The sequence below is a fragment of the Geotrypetes seraphini genome, chromosome 4 (genome assembly GCF_902459505.1).
Source record: "Geotrypetes seraphini chromosome 4, aGeoSer1.1, whole genome shotgun sequence".
In the NCBI taxonomy this organism is placed as follows: Eukaryota; Metazoa; Chordata; class Amphibia; order Gymnophiona; family Dermophiidae; genus Geotrypetes; species Geotrypetes seraphini.
The window spans coordinates 322,806,882-322,823,200 of NC_047087.1; the positions used below are offsets into that span (position 1 = coordinate 322,806,882).

General features: G+C 47.3%; 1 protein-coding gene across 1 annotated transcript in view; it reads left to right on the forward strand.

The window, feature by feature from the left end:
- The window catches only part of DMBT1 (deleted in malignant brain tumors 1), a 572,499-nt gene that overhangs the window by 242,390 nt on the left and 313,790 nt on the right, over positions 1 to 16,319 (forward strand). Inside the window, exon 31 of the mRNA XM_033942984.1 lies at positions 2,933 to 2,959. Within this exon, the coding sequence (XP_033798875.1) occupies positions 2,933 to 2,959 (27 nt within the window). The remainder of the gene's footprint in view (positions 1 to 2,932; positions 2,960 to 16,319) is intronic.

The following is a 16,319-nucleotide window of genomic DNA, read 5'->3' on the forward strand; positions in this document are numbered from 1 at the left end:
TAAGACAGAAGGGAGACGGGTCGAACATGGGAATGGGACCCTGCATCAGAAGGTCGGCCGAGAGAGGCAGAGGAAGAGGATCCGCCACCAGGTGCCTCACCAGATCCGCATACCACGGACGGCGAGGCCAATCCGGTGCCACCAGCACCACCAAACCCGGATGGTGAACAATGCGAAGAAGCACTCTGCCCACCAGCGGCCAAGGAGGGAACACATACAACAGCCCCTCCGTTGGCCACTGCTGGACCAGAGCATCCAGACCCTCGGCCAGACCGTCCCTGCGACGACTGAAGAAGCGGGGCACTTTGGCGTTGCCACCCGTGGCCATCAGGTCCATCAGGGGCTGCCCCCAAGCCTGCACTATCAACTGAAACGCCTCGGCGCCGAGACACCACTCTCCTGGATCTAGAAAGTGACGACTGAGGAAGTCTGCCTGAACATTGTCTACTCCGGCTATATGAGAGGCCGAGAGGTCCAGCAGATGGGATTCCGCCCAAACCATGAGCAGAGCCGCCTCCTGCGCCACCTGAGTGCTCTTGGTGCCCCCCTGACGATTGACCTAAGCCACCGCCGTGGCATTGTCCGACAGCACTCTGACCGACTTGCCCAGCAACAGGGAGTGGAAAACCAACAGCGCCAGACGGACCGCTCTGGTCTCCAACACGTTGATCGACCAGGCGGCCTCCTCCGCGGACCAGGTGCCCTGAGCTGAGTGACCCAAACACTGAGCCCCCCAACCCAGGAGACTCGCATCCGTCAGGAGCACCGTCCACTGCGGGAGATCCAGACCCACCCCCTGAACTAGGTGAGGGGTCTGGAGCCACCAACGCAGACTGCAGCGCGCCAAGCCTCGCAGGGGGACCGGAACATCCATCCCGTGCCTCTGGGGAGACCACCTCCGGAGCAGAGCATACTGGAGAGGACGCATGTGGGCCCGCGCCCACCTCACCACGTCCAGGGACGCCGCCATCGACCCCAAGACCTGGAGGAAATCTCGCGCCCGAGGACACCGGGACGCCAAAAGCAGGCGAATCTGAGATTGCAATTTGCTCACCCGGCCCTCTGGGAGGAAGACCCTCCCCAAGGAGGTGTCGAACAGCACCCCTAGGTAATCCAGACGCTGAGCCGGGACCAACCGACTCTTGGAAAGGTTGACCACCCAGCCCAGCGACCGGAGAAACTCCACCACCCGAGCAGTAACCCGGGAGCTTTCCTGCAACGACTTTGCCCGAATTAACCAGTCGTCCAGGTAGGGGTGTACCAGGATGCCCTCCGACCGCAAGGCTGCCGCGACGACCACCATCACCTTGGTGAACGTCCGAGGAGCCGTGGCCAGCCCAAAGGGAAGCGCACAGAACTGAAAGTGCCGACCCAAGATCGCAAAGCGCAGGAAACGCTGATGAGAGGCCCGAATGGGAACATGCAAGTAGGCCTCCGTCAGATCGAGAGAAGTGAGAAACTCCCCCGGCTGAACCGCCAGAATGACCGACCGCAGAGTTTCCATACGGAAAGAGGGAATCTTGAGAGCCCTGTTGACCCCTTTCAAATCGAGGATGGGCCGAAAGGTCCCCTCCTTCTTGGGCACCACAAAGTAAATGGAGTACCTGCCCGTGCCCCACTCCGGAGGGGGCACCGGAACAACTGCCCTGAGATCTAGCAAGCGCTGAAGGGTCTGGCGAAAAGCCTGCGTCTTCCCCGGAGTCTGACATGGAGAAGCGAGGAAAAAATCCGGCAGAGAGCGGGCGAACTCCAGGGCATAACCGTCCCGCACCACCTCCAGGACCCACTGATCGGACGTGATCTCGGCCCATTTGGGGAAAAATTCGCGCAGCCGGGCCCCCACCGGAACCAAAGGGGGCGCCGGCAAGGCGTCATTGTGCAGGACGGGAAGCGGGGGAACCGGCGGAGGGATTCCCTGCCCCCCGACGGGCCCCCCGAAAGGGCTGCATGCGCTGGAAGAACCGACCCCGGGAAAATCCCGGAGACTGGAAAGAAGCAGCCCCACGCCCAGGGCGATACTTGCGAAAATCCCGCAAACGCCCCCGGGCCGCACCCCCCCGAGACGCCGGACGGGCACGGTCCTCCGGCAGACGGGGAACTTTCGAGTCCGACAGAGTCTGAATCAACTTATCCAAGTCCTCTCCAAACAAAAACGACCCCCGAAAGGGAAATTTAGTAAGCTTAGCTTTGGACGCAGCATCCGCCGCCCAAGCGCGCAGCCACAACACACGCCTTGCGGCCACGCCAAAAGCCATAGACTTAGCCGAGATCCGCACCAAGTCATATAGAGCATCTGAGAGGAATGAGGCCGCCATCTCAATCTTCGCTACCTCCTGATCCACCAGAGACCAGTCGTCAGACTCTCGATCCAAGACCCGCTCCGCCCACCGAAACACGGCGCGAGCGACCAGTCCCCCACAAATAGCCGCCTGGACCCAAAAGGCAGAGACCTGAAAATTTTGCTTAAGGATGTTCTCCAACTTGCGCTCCTCAGAGTCCCGCAAGGCAGAACCGCCCTCAACAGGCACGGTATGCCGCTTGGAAATTGCCGAGACCACCGCATCCACGACTGGCGAAGCTAACGTAGCCCGATCCCCTTCCGGAATGGGATACAGGCGAGCCATTCTGCGCGCCAGCCGAAACGGCGTCTCCGGCGTTTTCCACTGCTCCAGAATAATATCCCGAATATCCTGATGCATAGGAAAAGAGCGGGAAACGGAACGGATCCCCCGTAACAGGGGGTCCCCCACACGCGGAGTCTCCGGCGGCGCGTCCTCAAAACGCAAAACCGAAGAAACCTGCTGAATAAGGTCAGGCAGCTCATCTTTCTGAAAAAGGCGCACCACGGACGCCTCGTCACTGGAGAACGGGAAATCCGACAACCCGCCGCCAGCTTCCGTCCCCTCCAGAGAGTCCTGGAACTCCTCAGAAGGGTCCAGGTCCTCCTCCAGACCGACCCGTTCCTCCGACCACAAATTCTCGTCCCACGACACCCGCGGACGCTTGGACAAGGGAGGCGGCGGAGGGGACGTCACGCCAGACGAAAGAGGCAAAGCCGCAGGGAGCGCGGAGGAAAACCCACCCCCCGAAACCCCCTGGGCGCAACCGGGACCCCCAGCCGCCTGAAAATAGGCTCTGCATAAAGAAAAGAAAAATTCAGGAGAAAAAACCCCCCGAGGGTCCCAAGGGACTCCCTGCCACAGCAGGGGACCCAGCAGAACCTTGCCCCTGCATAGTCAAAACAGGGGGAAGGTCACCTGAGGTGGAAGACAAAATGGAGGGGCCAGACAGAGAAGATGGCGGTTTTCCCGCCAAAAAAGCTCCCTCCATAGCCTGAAGCGGCTGAGAAACCTGAATAGTCTCAGCCGCTAAAGCAGGCAAGCCGGCATCAGCTGTCAAAAAATCAGCTGAGAGGGAATCCTTCGGGGAATCCCTCCGTGGGCGGTTGTGGAAGACCGGGCTTCCCCACTGCTCCAAGCCGACTCGCGAGGCACCATCGGCGGGGAGCTCTGGGCGCCTGCAGCCGCTGCCGACGGAGCTCCACCACCTCACCGACCCAAACCGCCGAGTTCAGGCCGGCCGCGAGTGCCTCGCGGCTGGACTAAAATTGTGGCCTTCTCCCCCGGAGAAGGGCACAATTGCTCCATACGCGACCTAGCTATAAAAAAGTGCTGGATACATGAAAAAATACAGTAAAATACAGTTTTCTTAAAGGGAAACAACCCTTCAGACCAGCACTACCTCAGGATTTTTTTTTTTTTTTTTTTTTACAGAACAGACTCCACAGGCTCTCGAAGCAATATGCCTTGCTTGATTTAGGGGGCAAGGCTTACTGCTGAGGCTCCTCTAAAAAAATGTGGGGAGGTGGAGGAAGTGGGGGGAGGGACCCCGCTCGTGACCCGCCGGGTTTGACACCCCCGAGGTCGGACGAACCCCCAAACAGAGTCCGCCCAAGCTCCGTCCGGCTAAAAACAGGGACAATAAACCCCCTAAACAAATTCCAACAGCCCTACCAAGGGAGATGGGTACAGATCACTCAACACCTGCTGGAGACTGAAAGAAGACTGAGGGAAATAGAGAGGAGGGGCTAGGATATACTGTCCCAAAGTTTTGTTTTCAGTCTCCACCTGCTGGTCATGATTAGATATATACCCATTCGTAAAGTTAACCTCTACTGGTCTGGAGAGTGCTAAAGAATATATATTTTAGGTGTTCCTAAAATCAGTGTTGAGCCTTGCAGCTTATACAAAATGCTACCTCTAGACTTGTGGAGGGGCATAATCGAAAGGGACGTCTAAGTCCGTTTATGTCCCTCTTGCAAGTAGTCAAAAGTAAAAAACAGCTTAAGACACATTTTCGAAAAATACGTCCAACTTTTTTATCGTTTCGAAAATCGTCTAATTATATGTCCTGCCGATCTGATCGTTCAAGCCGCTAAATCGTCCATTCTTATACCACATTTTCGTCCAACTTTCCGTCCAAGTCCAAAATGCCTAGAACAAGCCCTGTTGGACGTGGGAGGGGTCTGCAAAGTGATGGACTACACACCCAGACATGCTACCTAAATAGTGGGGTACCTTACAGGGCACTGCTGTGAACTTCACAAAAAGGGTGCTATGTCTTCTCCTCCCTACAGCTCCCTTATAGGTCATGGTGAGCCCCCTAAACCACCTCCAGAATCCCCTAGACCCACTTATCTGCCACCCCAATAGCCCTTATGGCTGCAGGAGCCACTTATATGCTAGTAAAAAAGGGTTTGGGGGTGTATAGGGGAGTGCACATGTTTTAATATCAATGCAGTGATTACCAGGGCTTATTGGCATGGGTCCTCCTCCCCATGAGTCTCTAGGTTGCTGGTCCTTTTTCTCGTGAGATTTAATTGCTCTTTTTAATATATAACACGAAACATTTTCACAAATGCTTAGTATATATCAACTTTCCAGAGCATTGCACATCCCAGTCTTACACAAAATTAAGTTGCCCAAGACCATGAAATTAGCCTTCTCCATAGTTGGCCCTAAAAGATGGAAAGTTTTGCCAAGTGAGTTTAGAATGATTCTCACCATTTACACATTTAAAAGATGTCTCACAGCTCATTTGTTTTTCTCAGAGAGTTGTTCCAAGTTTAAGTGGACTAATTATTGACCTCTATGGCAACTCAGGCTGATTCGATATAGTATTGCTGTTGTTTTATTTATTTTTGTAACTGTTTTAAATTGTTATTGTCGCCTGCATATACTGTTCAAAAAGTTTCAGGACTGATTTTATAAAAGTTGTAAGATTGTTTAATAAATTTTTATAAAATCAGTCATGGAACACCATCACTTTAATTGTATACATAGTTGAGATCTCTCTTACCAAAAGGAAGTGCCTTCCATCGTCATTGCACAAATCCAGGCTAAACCACATTTGTAGTGACCTAGCCTTCTTGAGGCTCACATATCCAGATGTCTGATCTAAAAATTTATCAGCTAAATTGGACTTCCATGCCTATGTCACATTACATTCCTTTTCCACAAAGCATTCATGAGCTTGGAGCATCCTCCAAAGAACTCCGGTTGTATTTTAGTCTCTCACACAGACTTACTTTAAACTCAAAGTCTTCTAAAGACTCAGGCCCAGATTCTGAAAGTGGCACCATAATCGGCAGGCGACCTTGACTCTGCATTGTATGTTTATCTTGGTGTAATGGAAATTCTGTTTGTAACCCACTCTTTTAGGAATTTAGACTGGTTTTGATTTTGCACTATATTTTTACCTTTGTGTAGCATTAATGCTGATCGTAGCCCACCTCGAACTCTGCTTGGCGAGGATTTGGTGTAATATAAGGTTACATATAGCATAACATCATTTTTTCATGGTACTGCCAATCAGTGTCTCTACAGTCTCAGGTCCTCACTGACACCTATACTTCATCTCCTCTGTACTTTTCTAGGCTCATCTATACAAAATGATTTGTAGTGCCCAATCATGGTGTCTACACATTACCTTCACGGTATCACCTCTGTATCAGTGTCACAATCTCTGATGAGTACTTTTTCTACCCACATCAACTACAGATTCAGTTTTCTTTTATCAATTCAAATGGTTCTGCTATATGTTGCTCTTACTATCTCAGGGCTAGTTGTAGGGCTTTAGCTCTGTGTCTTGGCAATACCTGTATATCCAGCAAGTCAGCCTCTCTCTTTTTGGTATTCCTTGTTTTCATTGTTCCTATAATTTCTGGGTCTTTTAGTTTATTCCTTATGTTGTACTATTCAAGTCTGATGGATTTCATTCTCTTAGTGGATGTATTTCTTCATTTCTTTCGTATTGCATGAGGAATCCATAGGTTCCAATCCTTTTTCTAAACTGATTTGCTTCATCCCATAAGTTCTGGACTGAACTTTGGGATAAGATAGGAGAAGCCTTAACTGTGGGAGGCTGAGTAGCAAAAACCAGAGATTAAAGGGGTTTGTGATACTAACTAAGCATGAACAGACACTGAGGGCCAGATTCTATAAACGGGCCTAGGTTAGGTGCTGCTAGACATCCTAATCATGGACGCCTAACCTAAATACACGTGTAAGTAGATGTAGTTAGGGGTGGAGAAGAGGCGAGGTAAACTTAAGTGTGAGATTAAGGACCAGTAAATTAGGCCAAGTAAAACCTGGCCTAATATACCAGTGCCTAAGTCCACTTAGGGGCTGCTAGGTGTGGTTCTATAAAAGACACCGAGCAGTTGATTGAAACCGCATGGACTAGAGCCTAAAGGTTAGGCCTTGAATGGGTCTCAATCTCGGTTCAATCTCGGTCTCCATAGAGTGAATGAGAATTTATTTTGGAGCTTAGACAATGTCTCAATGGCATCCAATATTTAGTATCCAAACCAGACCATGTAAACTCCTAAGTGGTCCTAGGCCACTGCAGAGAATCCATGAAACTTAAGGAGAATGCTAGTGCTATACGTAGATCCCAAGAAACAGCAGAGCTACACATGCAATCATGAACGAAACCCGTAGACATCTGGAACCAGAACTAGGACTTCTACTAAGATTCCTGTTATGAACGCTTCTCTTTCACTGGAAGAGGGCCATACCTGTGTCATTGGACTCAGATGGGACAGATTCGTAGAGCGCCTGGAAACCCGAGCCTGAGGTGCTACTGTCAGATGAGAACAGCACAGACAGGACATTGGAAGAGGATATGAACGTATAATCTGAACTTTGACAAATCCGGCCAAGTAAGGGAAATAGGTAGACCAATCCATCATAGATTTCAACAAAATCATAATTACAGTTGCTAGAATTTTCCATTCTGTGAAATAAAACACAGTATTGTTAAATCTTAAAATAGAACATATCCACATTTTTCTCCCTGCTCTCTCTCTCAATTACATAATGTGGTGACCTCGTGGCATAACATCAATACCAAATCTCTCCATAGGGAGCAATTCAATCGGAGCATGATAGAGTGAAAAAAATACAAGTACTGGCTGCAGGATAAAACAGTGGCCACCCTTAGCAAAAGCATTGTGGTAGATGAAGATTGCACTTCTAGGACACCCTTCCTACTACTACTGTGAATGATTTCTATAGCGCTACCAGACATACACAGCACTGTACAGGGTCACAAAAGAGACAGTCCCTGCACAAAAGAACCTACAATCCAAGCATGGAAACAGTTAGGGGGATGGTTAACCTGCTGGCTAGATGTATATGAATAGCTTATAATCTGCTTAAGACAGATAAACAGGGCAAGCAAGAAATTAGGGGGTTTCATTTATTACAGGGATGATTAAAACATGGGTACTGAACAGGTGAATAAGGATTAGGAGTTAAAAAGCAATCTCAACAAGGCAGACTTTTAGCCTGGATTTGAATAGGGCCAGAAATGGAGTATGATTCGGGAAATCTATTCCAGGCTTATGTCACAGCAATATGGAAGGAACAGAGTCGGCAGTTTTAGATAGTGGTGGAACATGGGGGGGGGGGCATAGCCTGGGGCCTCCTTATAAATTTCTGCCCTGGGCTCCAGTATGTCTAACACTGGTAGCAATATCAGACGAGCAGGCTGAGGCTTGCTCCTAGATTCCTGGTGACATTTCAGGTGTAGACTAGAGAAGATCTGGGAGTCATCGGTGTCAAAGTCAAAGGAACAAGTATAGAGTGAGTAAAGAAGAAGAGGTGCCCAGACAGAGCACTGGGATCCATTAAGTGATCGTGGGATAGCAGTGGAGGTGGAGTTAAAAGAGTAATGAGAGAGAAAAAGAAAACCAGGAGAGAACAGAATCCTGAAACAGAGTGACTGAGACGGTAAAGGCTGTTTTTGTAGAATATAGACAGTGAAAACCAGATTGGAATGGATCAAGAATAGCCTGAGATAAAAGAGAGTCAAGACAGGTGCAGTGAACAGCACATTCAAGCAGTGGCATATTGAGGGGAAGAGGCACCCCTCCCCCGATTAAGTCTCCGCCGCCCCCCCCCCCCCCCGCTCCTTCCCTGATCCCATCTGCTGTGCACACCCCCGTGGGGTCTCTTAGAGAGAGGAAGAGATAATGGTTGCTGCAGATGGGCAGACTGGATGGGCCATTTGGCCTTTCTCTGCCATCAGGTTTCAATGTTTCTCATTGAAGTTGTTGCTTGCGACAGTCAACAGCATGCTCCTTGCGACCCCCTCAGATCTCCCTTTGACATCACTTCCTATGCATGGCACCCAGAAGTGGCGTCAGCGGGAGAGCCGATGGGGTTGCAAAGAGCACATTGTTGACTGCCATGAATAACAACTTCAACTAGAGGTATGAGGGAAGGTAAGGTGGACACGCATGTGGAGGGGAGGAATGGAAAGAGGCAGAAGGGCAGAGAAGAGGAGGGGCATCTCCGGACAGGTAATAGATTGGTTCACAGGCTTCCTAACAAACCGTACCTACCAGGTCCACAGTAATGGAGCCTTCTCCCACCACTGGCGTAACCCTTGTGGAGTCCCACAAGGCTCTCCCCTATCCCCCTCCCTATTCAATATTTACTTGACCCCTCTGGCACGAAGCCTAGCAAACTCTAACCTAAAATCGTTCATATATGCAGATGACATCACCATCATTGTCCCCATTACCTCACTCACTTTAGAAACGGAAAAACTCATCGCATCTATCCTCACCAAGTTAGAACTGTGGACCTCAAAACTCAAATTAAAATTGAACTCTGAAAAAACCAAAATCTTCCTAGCGAGTCCCAACCACAAATTAACAAACACTTCCCTCAGATTGAATGGACTAGATTACCCTATCTTACCCACCATAAAAATCCTTGGAGTCATCCTGGACCGCACCCTAACCTTCGATGACCATACCAGTGCCCAGGTGAAAAAATGTTTCTGTACCCTCTGGAAACTGCGCACCATCAAACGCTACTTCGACCACCAAGCCTTCCGTCTACTCGTTCAATCTCTGGTATTAAGCATATTAGACTACTGCAACATTATTTACCTGGGATCCTATAAAAATACCATCAAACGTCTTAGAACAGTCCAAAATGCGACCGTCCGCCTCATCTATGATCTCAAAAAATACGACCATGTTAGCCCCTACTACACCAAACTCCATTGGCTTCCAGTTGAGGCAAGGATCATCTTTAAGTTCGCCTGCCTCTGTTTCAAAACTCTTACAGGATCTTCCCCAATCTACTTGTCTGAGCACCTTGAAATAGCAGGCCCCTCTCGCACACGAAACGCCCACCTATTCACCTTTCCCTCCCTAAAAGGCTGCCTCTACAAGAGATTCATTGATAGAACCCTAGCATTCCAAGCGGGCAAATGGAACAATTGCCTTACCACCCTCATCTCCAACTCCCCGCCCTACCACCTGTTCAGGAAGTCACTAAAAACCTACCTCTTCGACAAATTCCGCTAACGCTGCCTTCCCTCCTTCCCTGCACCCTCCTGACCTCGACATGCCTCCATTCCCTCTGACTACGCCCCCCTCCCAAGCCACTATGGCCTCTCTTTCTCAATCTATGTTTTATCTAATTGCCCTGCCTTTTCATTGCCTCCATTTACCACCGCTATAACATGTAACATCGCCATATACGTACTGTTTCTTCTTTAGTATATGCCTTTTTATTACTACTATGTATGTAACATCTCTGTAAATGTAACAACACTGTAATATGTATCATCGCTGTAAATGTACAGTCTCTTCTATTGTTAACCGCATTGAACTTCCATGGTATTGCGGTATACAAGAATAAAGTTATTATTATTATTATTATTATCCCCACTAACATGGTGCCCCACCCTCTTATTAAGCCACTGCATTCAAGTAGTTTGGATGGAAGACAGTTGGCAGCTGAAGGGTGGGTAGGATCTAGTGATAGAAGCCGTGGAAACAGGGAAGAATGGCTTAGAGTATCCAAGGATCGGACTCGACTGAATGGATAGTAGTAGTAGATGTAACCAATGCATGTTGGATGGCATCAAGCGCAGTTGCAGTAGAAAATAACAGATTGAGGTTGTGGAAGGGTAAAGGAATGGGAGTAGATGGGTGGGATTGGGATCAGAGAAATAGGTAGTAAGTTTGGATGAGGAAGAAGAGGTACAGTTTCCTCTTCCATGATTTAAAAAAAAAAAGAAGAAGAAAGAGTAGCAGAGGCTGAAGGAGAGGGAGGAGATCTGATGAAGAACTCAAGATTAATCTTGTGCACTTTGTCATGGAAGTACTCAGCCATTCTGTATTTTAGAACCATCCATATTGTGCAGTCTATGGTGAAGAACATATGTTTCTCAATCAGTTACAACCCAAGGTCCATACCGTATCTACAACTGACAGACCCCATTCTAAAGAACCTCAGAGATATGTGAACGCTAGAAACTAACTTGGATTTCACCCATTTCTTTCGAGCTCTTGTTTCAGTAGGGCCGTGTCTGGGAGAGGTTAAATAGAAGTTTTCCAAAGGTAAAGAGATCCAGAATACTTTACTTACTGCAGACTGTAAATGGTGAGCTTGACATGAAAACTCTCTCTCACTTTTATCTCCCAGATACACTGAACATTGTCTGGATAGTTCTTTGGATAAAAAGGACTTGAAAATGTGCCAGAAGGATCAGATAATAATCCGCCACAGGGAAAAGTTGTTCCTATACAAAATGTCCAAGGAGAAATGAGGGTTAAATGATCAGAAAGACATAATGTTATCACCTCTAAAATGGTAAAACAGGCAAAGCTGTAGGGATGATGGAAAAGTAGTGTGGATATAGCAGGGTTTTTTTCTTATAATTAACAGCAGGACGTAGAGAATGGTACTGGAAGAGTTAAAAGAGAGTTGTAAGAACCAGGGAGAGGAGATTGTTAGGCTAAAGGCTCCCAGTCCTTTTTTAAAGGAGCCAGCCTGGTTTTGTCTAAAAGAAACAAAACATCCCTATAGCCTGTTTAAATGCTGTTTGCTAGAGCCTGAGGGAGGCCGGGGAACTGATTTGCTTAAGGAAATTAACATGTCCTTTTTACATTCCTCTTTGTGAGAGAAAGAGTGAAGAAATTCTAGAAGTTGTTGATGTCGTTACAAAGGCTCTGAGAAGTGATGGACAGCTTTCAGAAGATGTGCTGTAAGAGGACTTCCAGAAATGGAGAGAACTTGCTTTAAACTTGGAGAAAGGTAGACTTAAAGTTAAATAGGTAATCACAGTGTCTTTATTTTACTTAAAGTCTTTGTTACGATTGCATAATTAGCATTTATAACATCAGTGTAGAGCACAGCTAATAGTCACAGGAAACCTCAGTTTAGAGTTTAAATCTGCCTCAGTTCCCACCCATCCCTTGCCTACTCTCTGCTTTATAGGCCTTTGAACCTATTAGGAGGATAAAAGCTCAATTAAGACATCTCAGAAATACAGTCTACAGAGAGGAACCTACAAATAGCAAATTAATAATAATAAAAACCTAAATATTAGTATAGCTTAGGATATAACTAGAAATCTTAGGGGACTTAAGATTACATTCTCATAATTAAAAAATCACTAATAATAAGATGGAGACAACCCCCATCTCGCTGCTGGATTCCTCTCAAATCTTTTGCAGAGTATCCCATATTTGATATCTCCCAGTTGGTGAAAGGTCGTGTATGTGCACTTGGTGCAAAGAGCTCCTGGCACTCAGGGAATGGGTCCAGTCCCTGAAGGAATTAAGGCAGCCAGAGAGAGAGATATAAACACCTCCAGCTCCCTGCGCTAAAAACTGTTATTGTGGTTTAATAAAAAGGATGGAGGGTATATTTGTTCTATTTTTGTATGGTTGTTACTGAGGTGACAATGCATAGAGTCATCTGCCTTGACCTCTTTGAAAAAACCCCAGAATAGGAATGATAATTAACATTTTCTCAGTGTATAGTATGCTTTGTGGTTTTTAATTTTATTGTTGGTAGATCATTTTGACTTGATCATTTTAAAGTAGCTCACAAGCTCAAAAAGTTTGGGCACCTCTGAGCTAGAGCGTTGAAACTGTGTATTTCTATTTTATCCCCCCTTTTACAAAACTGTGGAGCGTTTTTTAGCGCCAGTCGTGGTGGTAGCAGCTCTGATGCTCAGACTTCTATGAGCCTCAGAGCTGTTACCACCGTGGCTAAAATCCACACTACAGTTTTGTAAAAGGGGGAGGGGTTAGTTTGTGATGACATATTCCATACTAGGCGAAGGTGTTTCCTGTGTTCTGTGTGTTTGAAAGACATGGTTTTCTGTTAGGATTGACGGTGTAGGATTGATCTGTGCTGGTCTGGCTTGTTTAGTTTTACAACGGGTGTATTGATGTACTGCTCACTGCAATATGTAAGATGCTGCCTTTTCCTAGGTACTCATGTGTGACGTGTGGCTTGTTACTAAAAATCATGTTTTTCTTACAGATGGGGGGGTGCCAAAAAATGATGGGCCCCGGGTGTTACATATGCTAGGTACGCCACTGTATGTAAAGATACCAGAAAGCTGGCGTAGCAAAAACTTTAAGTAAATTGTTATTCTTCTAAGTTTTGAGTATTTAACCCTCCCACAATCTCACGGGCACTCGTTTCAAGTTTATTGAGATTTTGATTTAAATGCAATATCAAATATTTTCAATGCGTATAACAAAAATAAATTTGGGGAAATAAATAAAACCATTTGAACAATAAACATACAAACATATCCATAGATGATTAAAATTACATAAGGAGTACAAGGATAAACTACATTTGTTTAAAAATGCGTTCTCCGCGTCTGCTCATAAATTTGTTGACTGGAAGGATCCAGCAATGTGGCCAGATGCCATTCAGGACAAAGACAGAGAAAGAATTGTACAATTTGGATTAATGATGGAAGATGATTTAAAGCAAATGGCACAGTCTATGAGTAAAGATCTTGACGGACGTTCTTTTTATGAATATCTCCTCTATGCCAAATCACCCAATGGACGTGAGAAGATTTTAAGGGACTGGCTTAGGTGGAGCATTAGCAGAAAAGTATGTGTGTATTCGGCCCATGGAAGAAGGGGGGGGGCGTCGTGGGGGGGAAGGGGTGCATGGGGGGCCCAATAGGATTGCTCAGTAAGGGGCCCAGAAATTTCTGATGGCGGCCCTGCGTGGGACTCTTGAAAAAGAAGATATCTTCCTCCGCCTCGATGCAACCCGTAAGATACTTGAACGTCTTGATCATGTCCCCCCCTCTCTCTGCGCTCCTCGAGCGAGTATAGCTGTAATTTGTCAAGCCGTTCTTCGTATGGAAGATCCTTGAGTCCTGAGACCATCCGGGTGGCAATTCTCTGCACCGACTCCAGTCTCAGCACATCCTTGCTATAAAGCGGCCTCCAGAATTGCACACAGTATTCCAGGTGGGGCCTCACCATGGATCTATACAATGGCATAATGACTTCCGCCTTACGGCTGACGAAACCCCTTCGTATGCAACCCATGATTTGTCTTGCCTTGGATGAAGCTTGCTTCACTTGATTGGCAGTCTTCATGTCCTCACTGACGATTACCCCCAAGTCTCGTTCTGCTACCGTTTTTGCTAGGATCTCACCATTAAGGGTATAAGACTTGCATGGATTTTGGCTGCCCAGGTGCATAACTTTGCATTTTTTGGCATTGAAGTTGAGTTGCCAGGTCCTAGACCAGCGCTCCAGTAGGAGTAGGTCGTGCATCATGTTGTCGGGCATTGAATCTTCGTCCGTTGTGCATTTGCCCACTACATTACTTAGTTTGGCGTCATCGGCAAATAATGTTATTTTACCTTGAAGCCCTTCTGCCAAGTCCCTTATAAAGATGTTGAATAGGATTGGACCCAAGACTGAGCCCTGTGGCACTCCACTGATCACCTCCGTCATTTCGGAGGGGGTGCCGTTCACCACTACCCTTTGAAGCCTACCTCCAAGCCAGTTCCCAACCCATTTCGTCAATGTGTCACCTAATCCTATAGAACTCATCTTGCTCAGCAACCTGCAGTGTGGTACGCTATCGAATGCTTTGCTAAAGTCCAGGTATACGATGTCCAGGGACTCCCCAATATCCAGCTTCCCCGTCACCCAGTCAAAGAAGCTGATCAGGTTGGATTGGCATGATCTCCCCTTAGTAAATCCATGTTGTCGGGGATCCCGTAGATTCTCCTCATCCAGGATCTTATCCAATTGGTGTTTGATTAGAGTTTCCATTAGTTTGCTCACTATTGATGTTAGACTCACTGGTCTGTAGTTTGCTGTCTCCATCTTTGAGCCTTTCTTGTGGAGTGGAATGACGTTAGCCGTCCTCCAGTCCAACGAGACGCTGCCTGTACTAAGGGAGAGGTTGAAGAGCGCGGACAGTGGCTCCGCCAAGACATCACTCAGCTCCCTAAGCACCCTGGGGTGTAGGTTGTCCGGCCCCATTGCTTTGTTAACCTTGAGCTTTGACAGCTCACCGTAGACACTGCTGGGCGTAAACTCAAAGTTACTAAACGGGTCAACTGAGCCAACCCTTGTCTGTAGCTGAGGGCCAAGCCCCGGCGCTTCTCGGATGAAGACTGAGCAGAAGTATTCATTTAATAGTTGGGCTTTTTCCGAATCCTTTTCCACATAGTCTCCGTCTGGATTCCTAAGACGTACAATCCCGCCTGAGTTTTTTCTTCTGTCACTGATATACCTGAAGAAGGATTTATCTCCCTTCTGGATGTTCTCCTCCATGTGGAATTTAGCCTCCCTGACTGCTGTTTTGACGGCTTTTGATTTGGTCAGGTAGTCTGCTCTAGAGTCCTGCTTCCCCGATTGTTTGTAAGAGATGAATGCTTTTTTCTTCTCCTTGATGAGGTCTGAGATCTCCGCAATAAACCACTGTGGCTTGTTGTTCCTTCGCCGTTTACTTACTAATTTAACATAGCGGTTTGTCGCTTCCTGCATGGTGGCTTTCAAAGTCGACCACATTTCTTCCACGCTATTGGTTTCTGCTTGGCTTTGTAGCACCTGGTGAACAAAGGATAATGCTCATTTATCAAAGCGAGTTTTCCCATAGGAAGTAATGGAAACTCGCTTTGATACATTCCCATCCCTGAGGCAAGTGGCGCTGCTCTATTCCACCCCCCCACGAGAACCGGCATTGCATCTCGGAGAGAACGTGAACTCGCAGGCCTTGAGCATGCGCAGAAGCTCAAGGCCCAGCAAGAAGAGGAGGCCGATCTTCGGGCACCGACACCAACGCACAGGACATGCTGGTGCCAGCGCCCAAGCACAGATGACAGTAAGAAGCGGCGGGGGGGTGCCCAATCACGGCGGGGGGGGGGTACCAGATCGCAGGGGGGAGGGTGCCAGATCACGGGGGGAGGGTGCTGGATCACGGGGGGTGTTGCTCGCAAATCGAGGCATGCTCGGTTTCCAAGGTACCGATTTTGCAAATGTTTTGCTCATCTTGCAAAACACTCGCAAACCGGTGGACTCATAAACCGAGGTACCACTGTACTTTGTTACTAATGAATGAATGTCTAGCATTATCTTAAAGGCAAAGTGCAGTGATTTGGATTCCTCTACGATTATGCCATGTACTTAGTATCAAAATGCCTAGACTATATAAAGAAAATAGATTACTTGTAGACACATGGAAAACAATAAGATATGTGAACAATTTAACACCTAATCCAATTAATAAATCAACAAATCAAACTATATGGCTGAACTCCAAGATTCAAATTGGCGGATATAAAGTCATTTGGAAGCATTGGGTGATGGCAGGTATAAGAACTCTAGACGATGTTATATCTAATGGTAAACTGCTTGAGTTTTCACAGTTGCAACATAAATTTGGTCTTGATAAATCACAAAGTTTTACATGGTTGCAATTGAAGCAGGCCATTCAGGTGGGGTT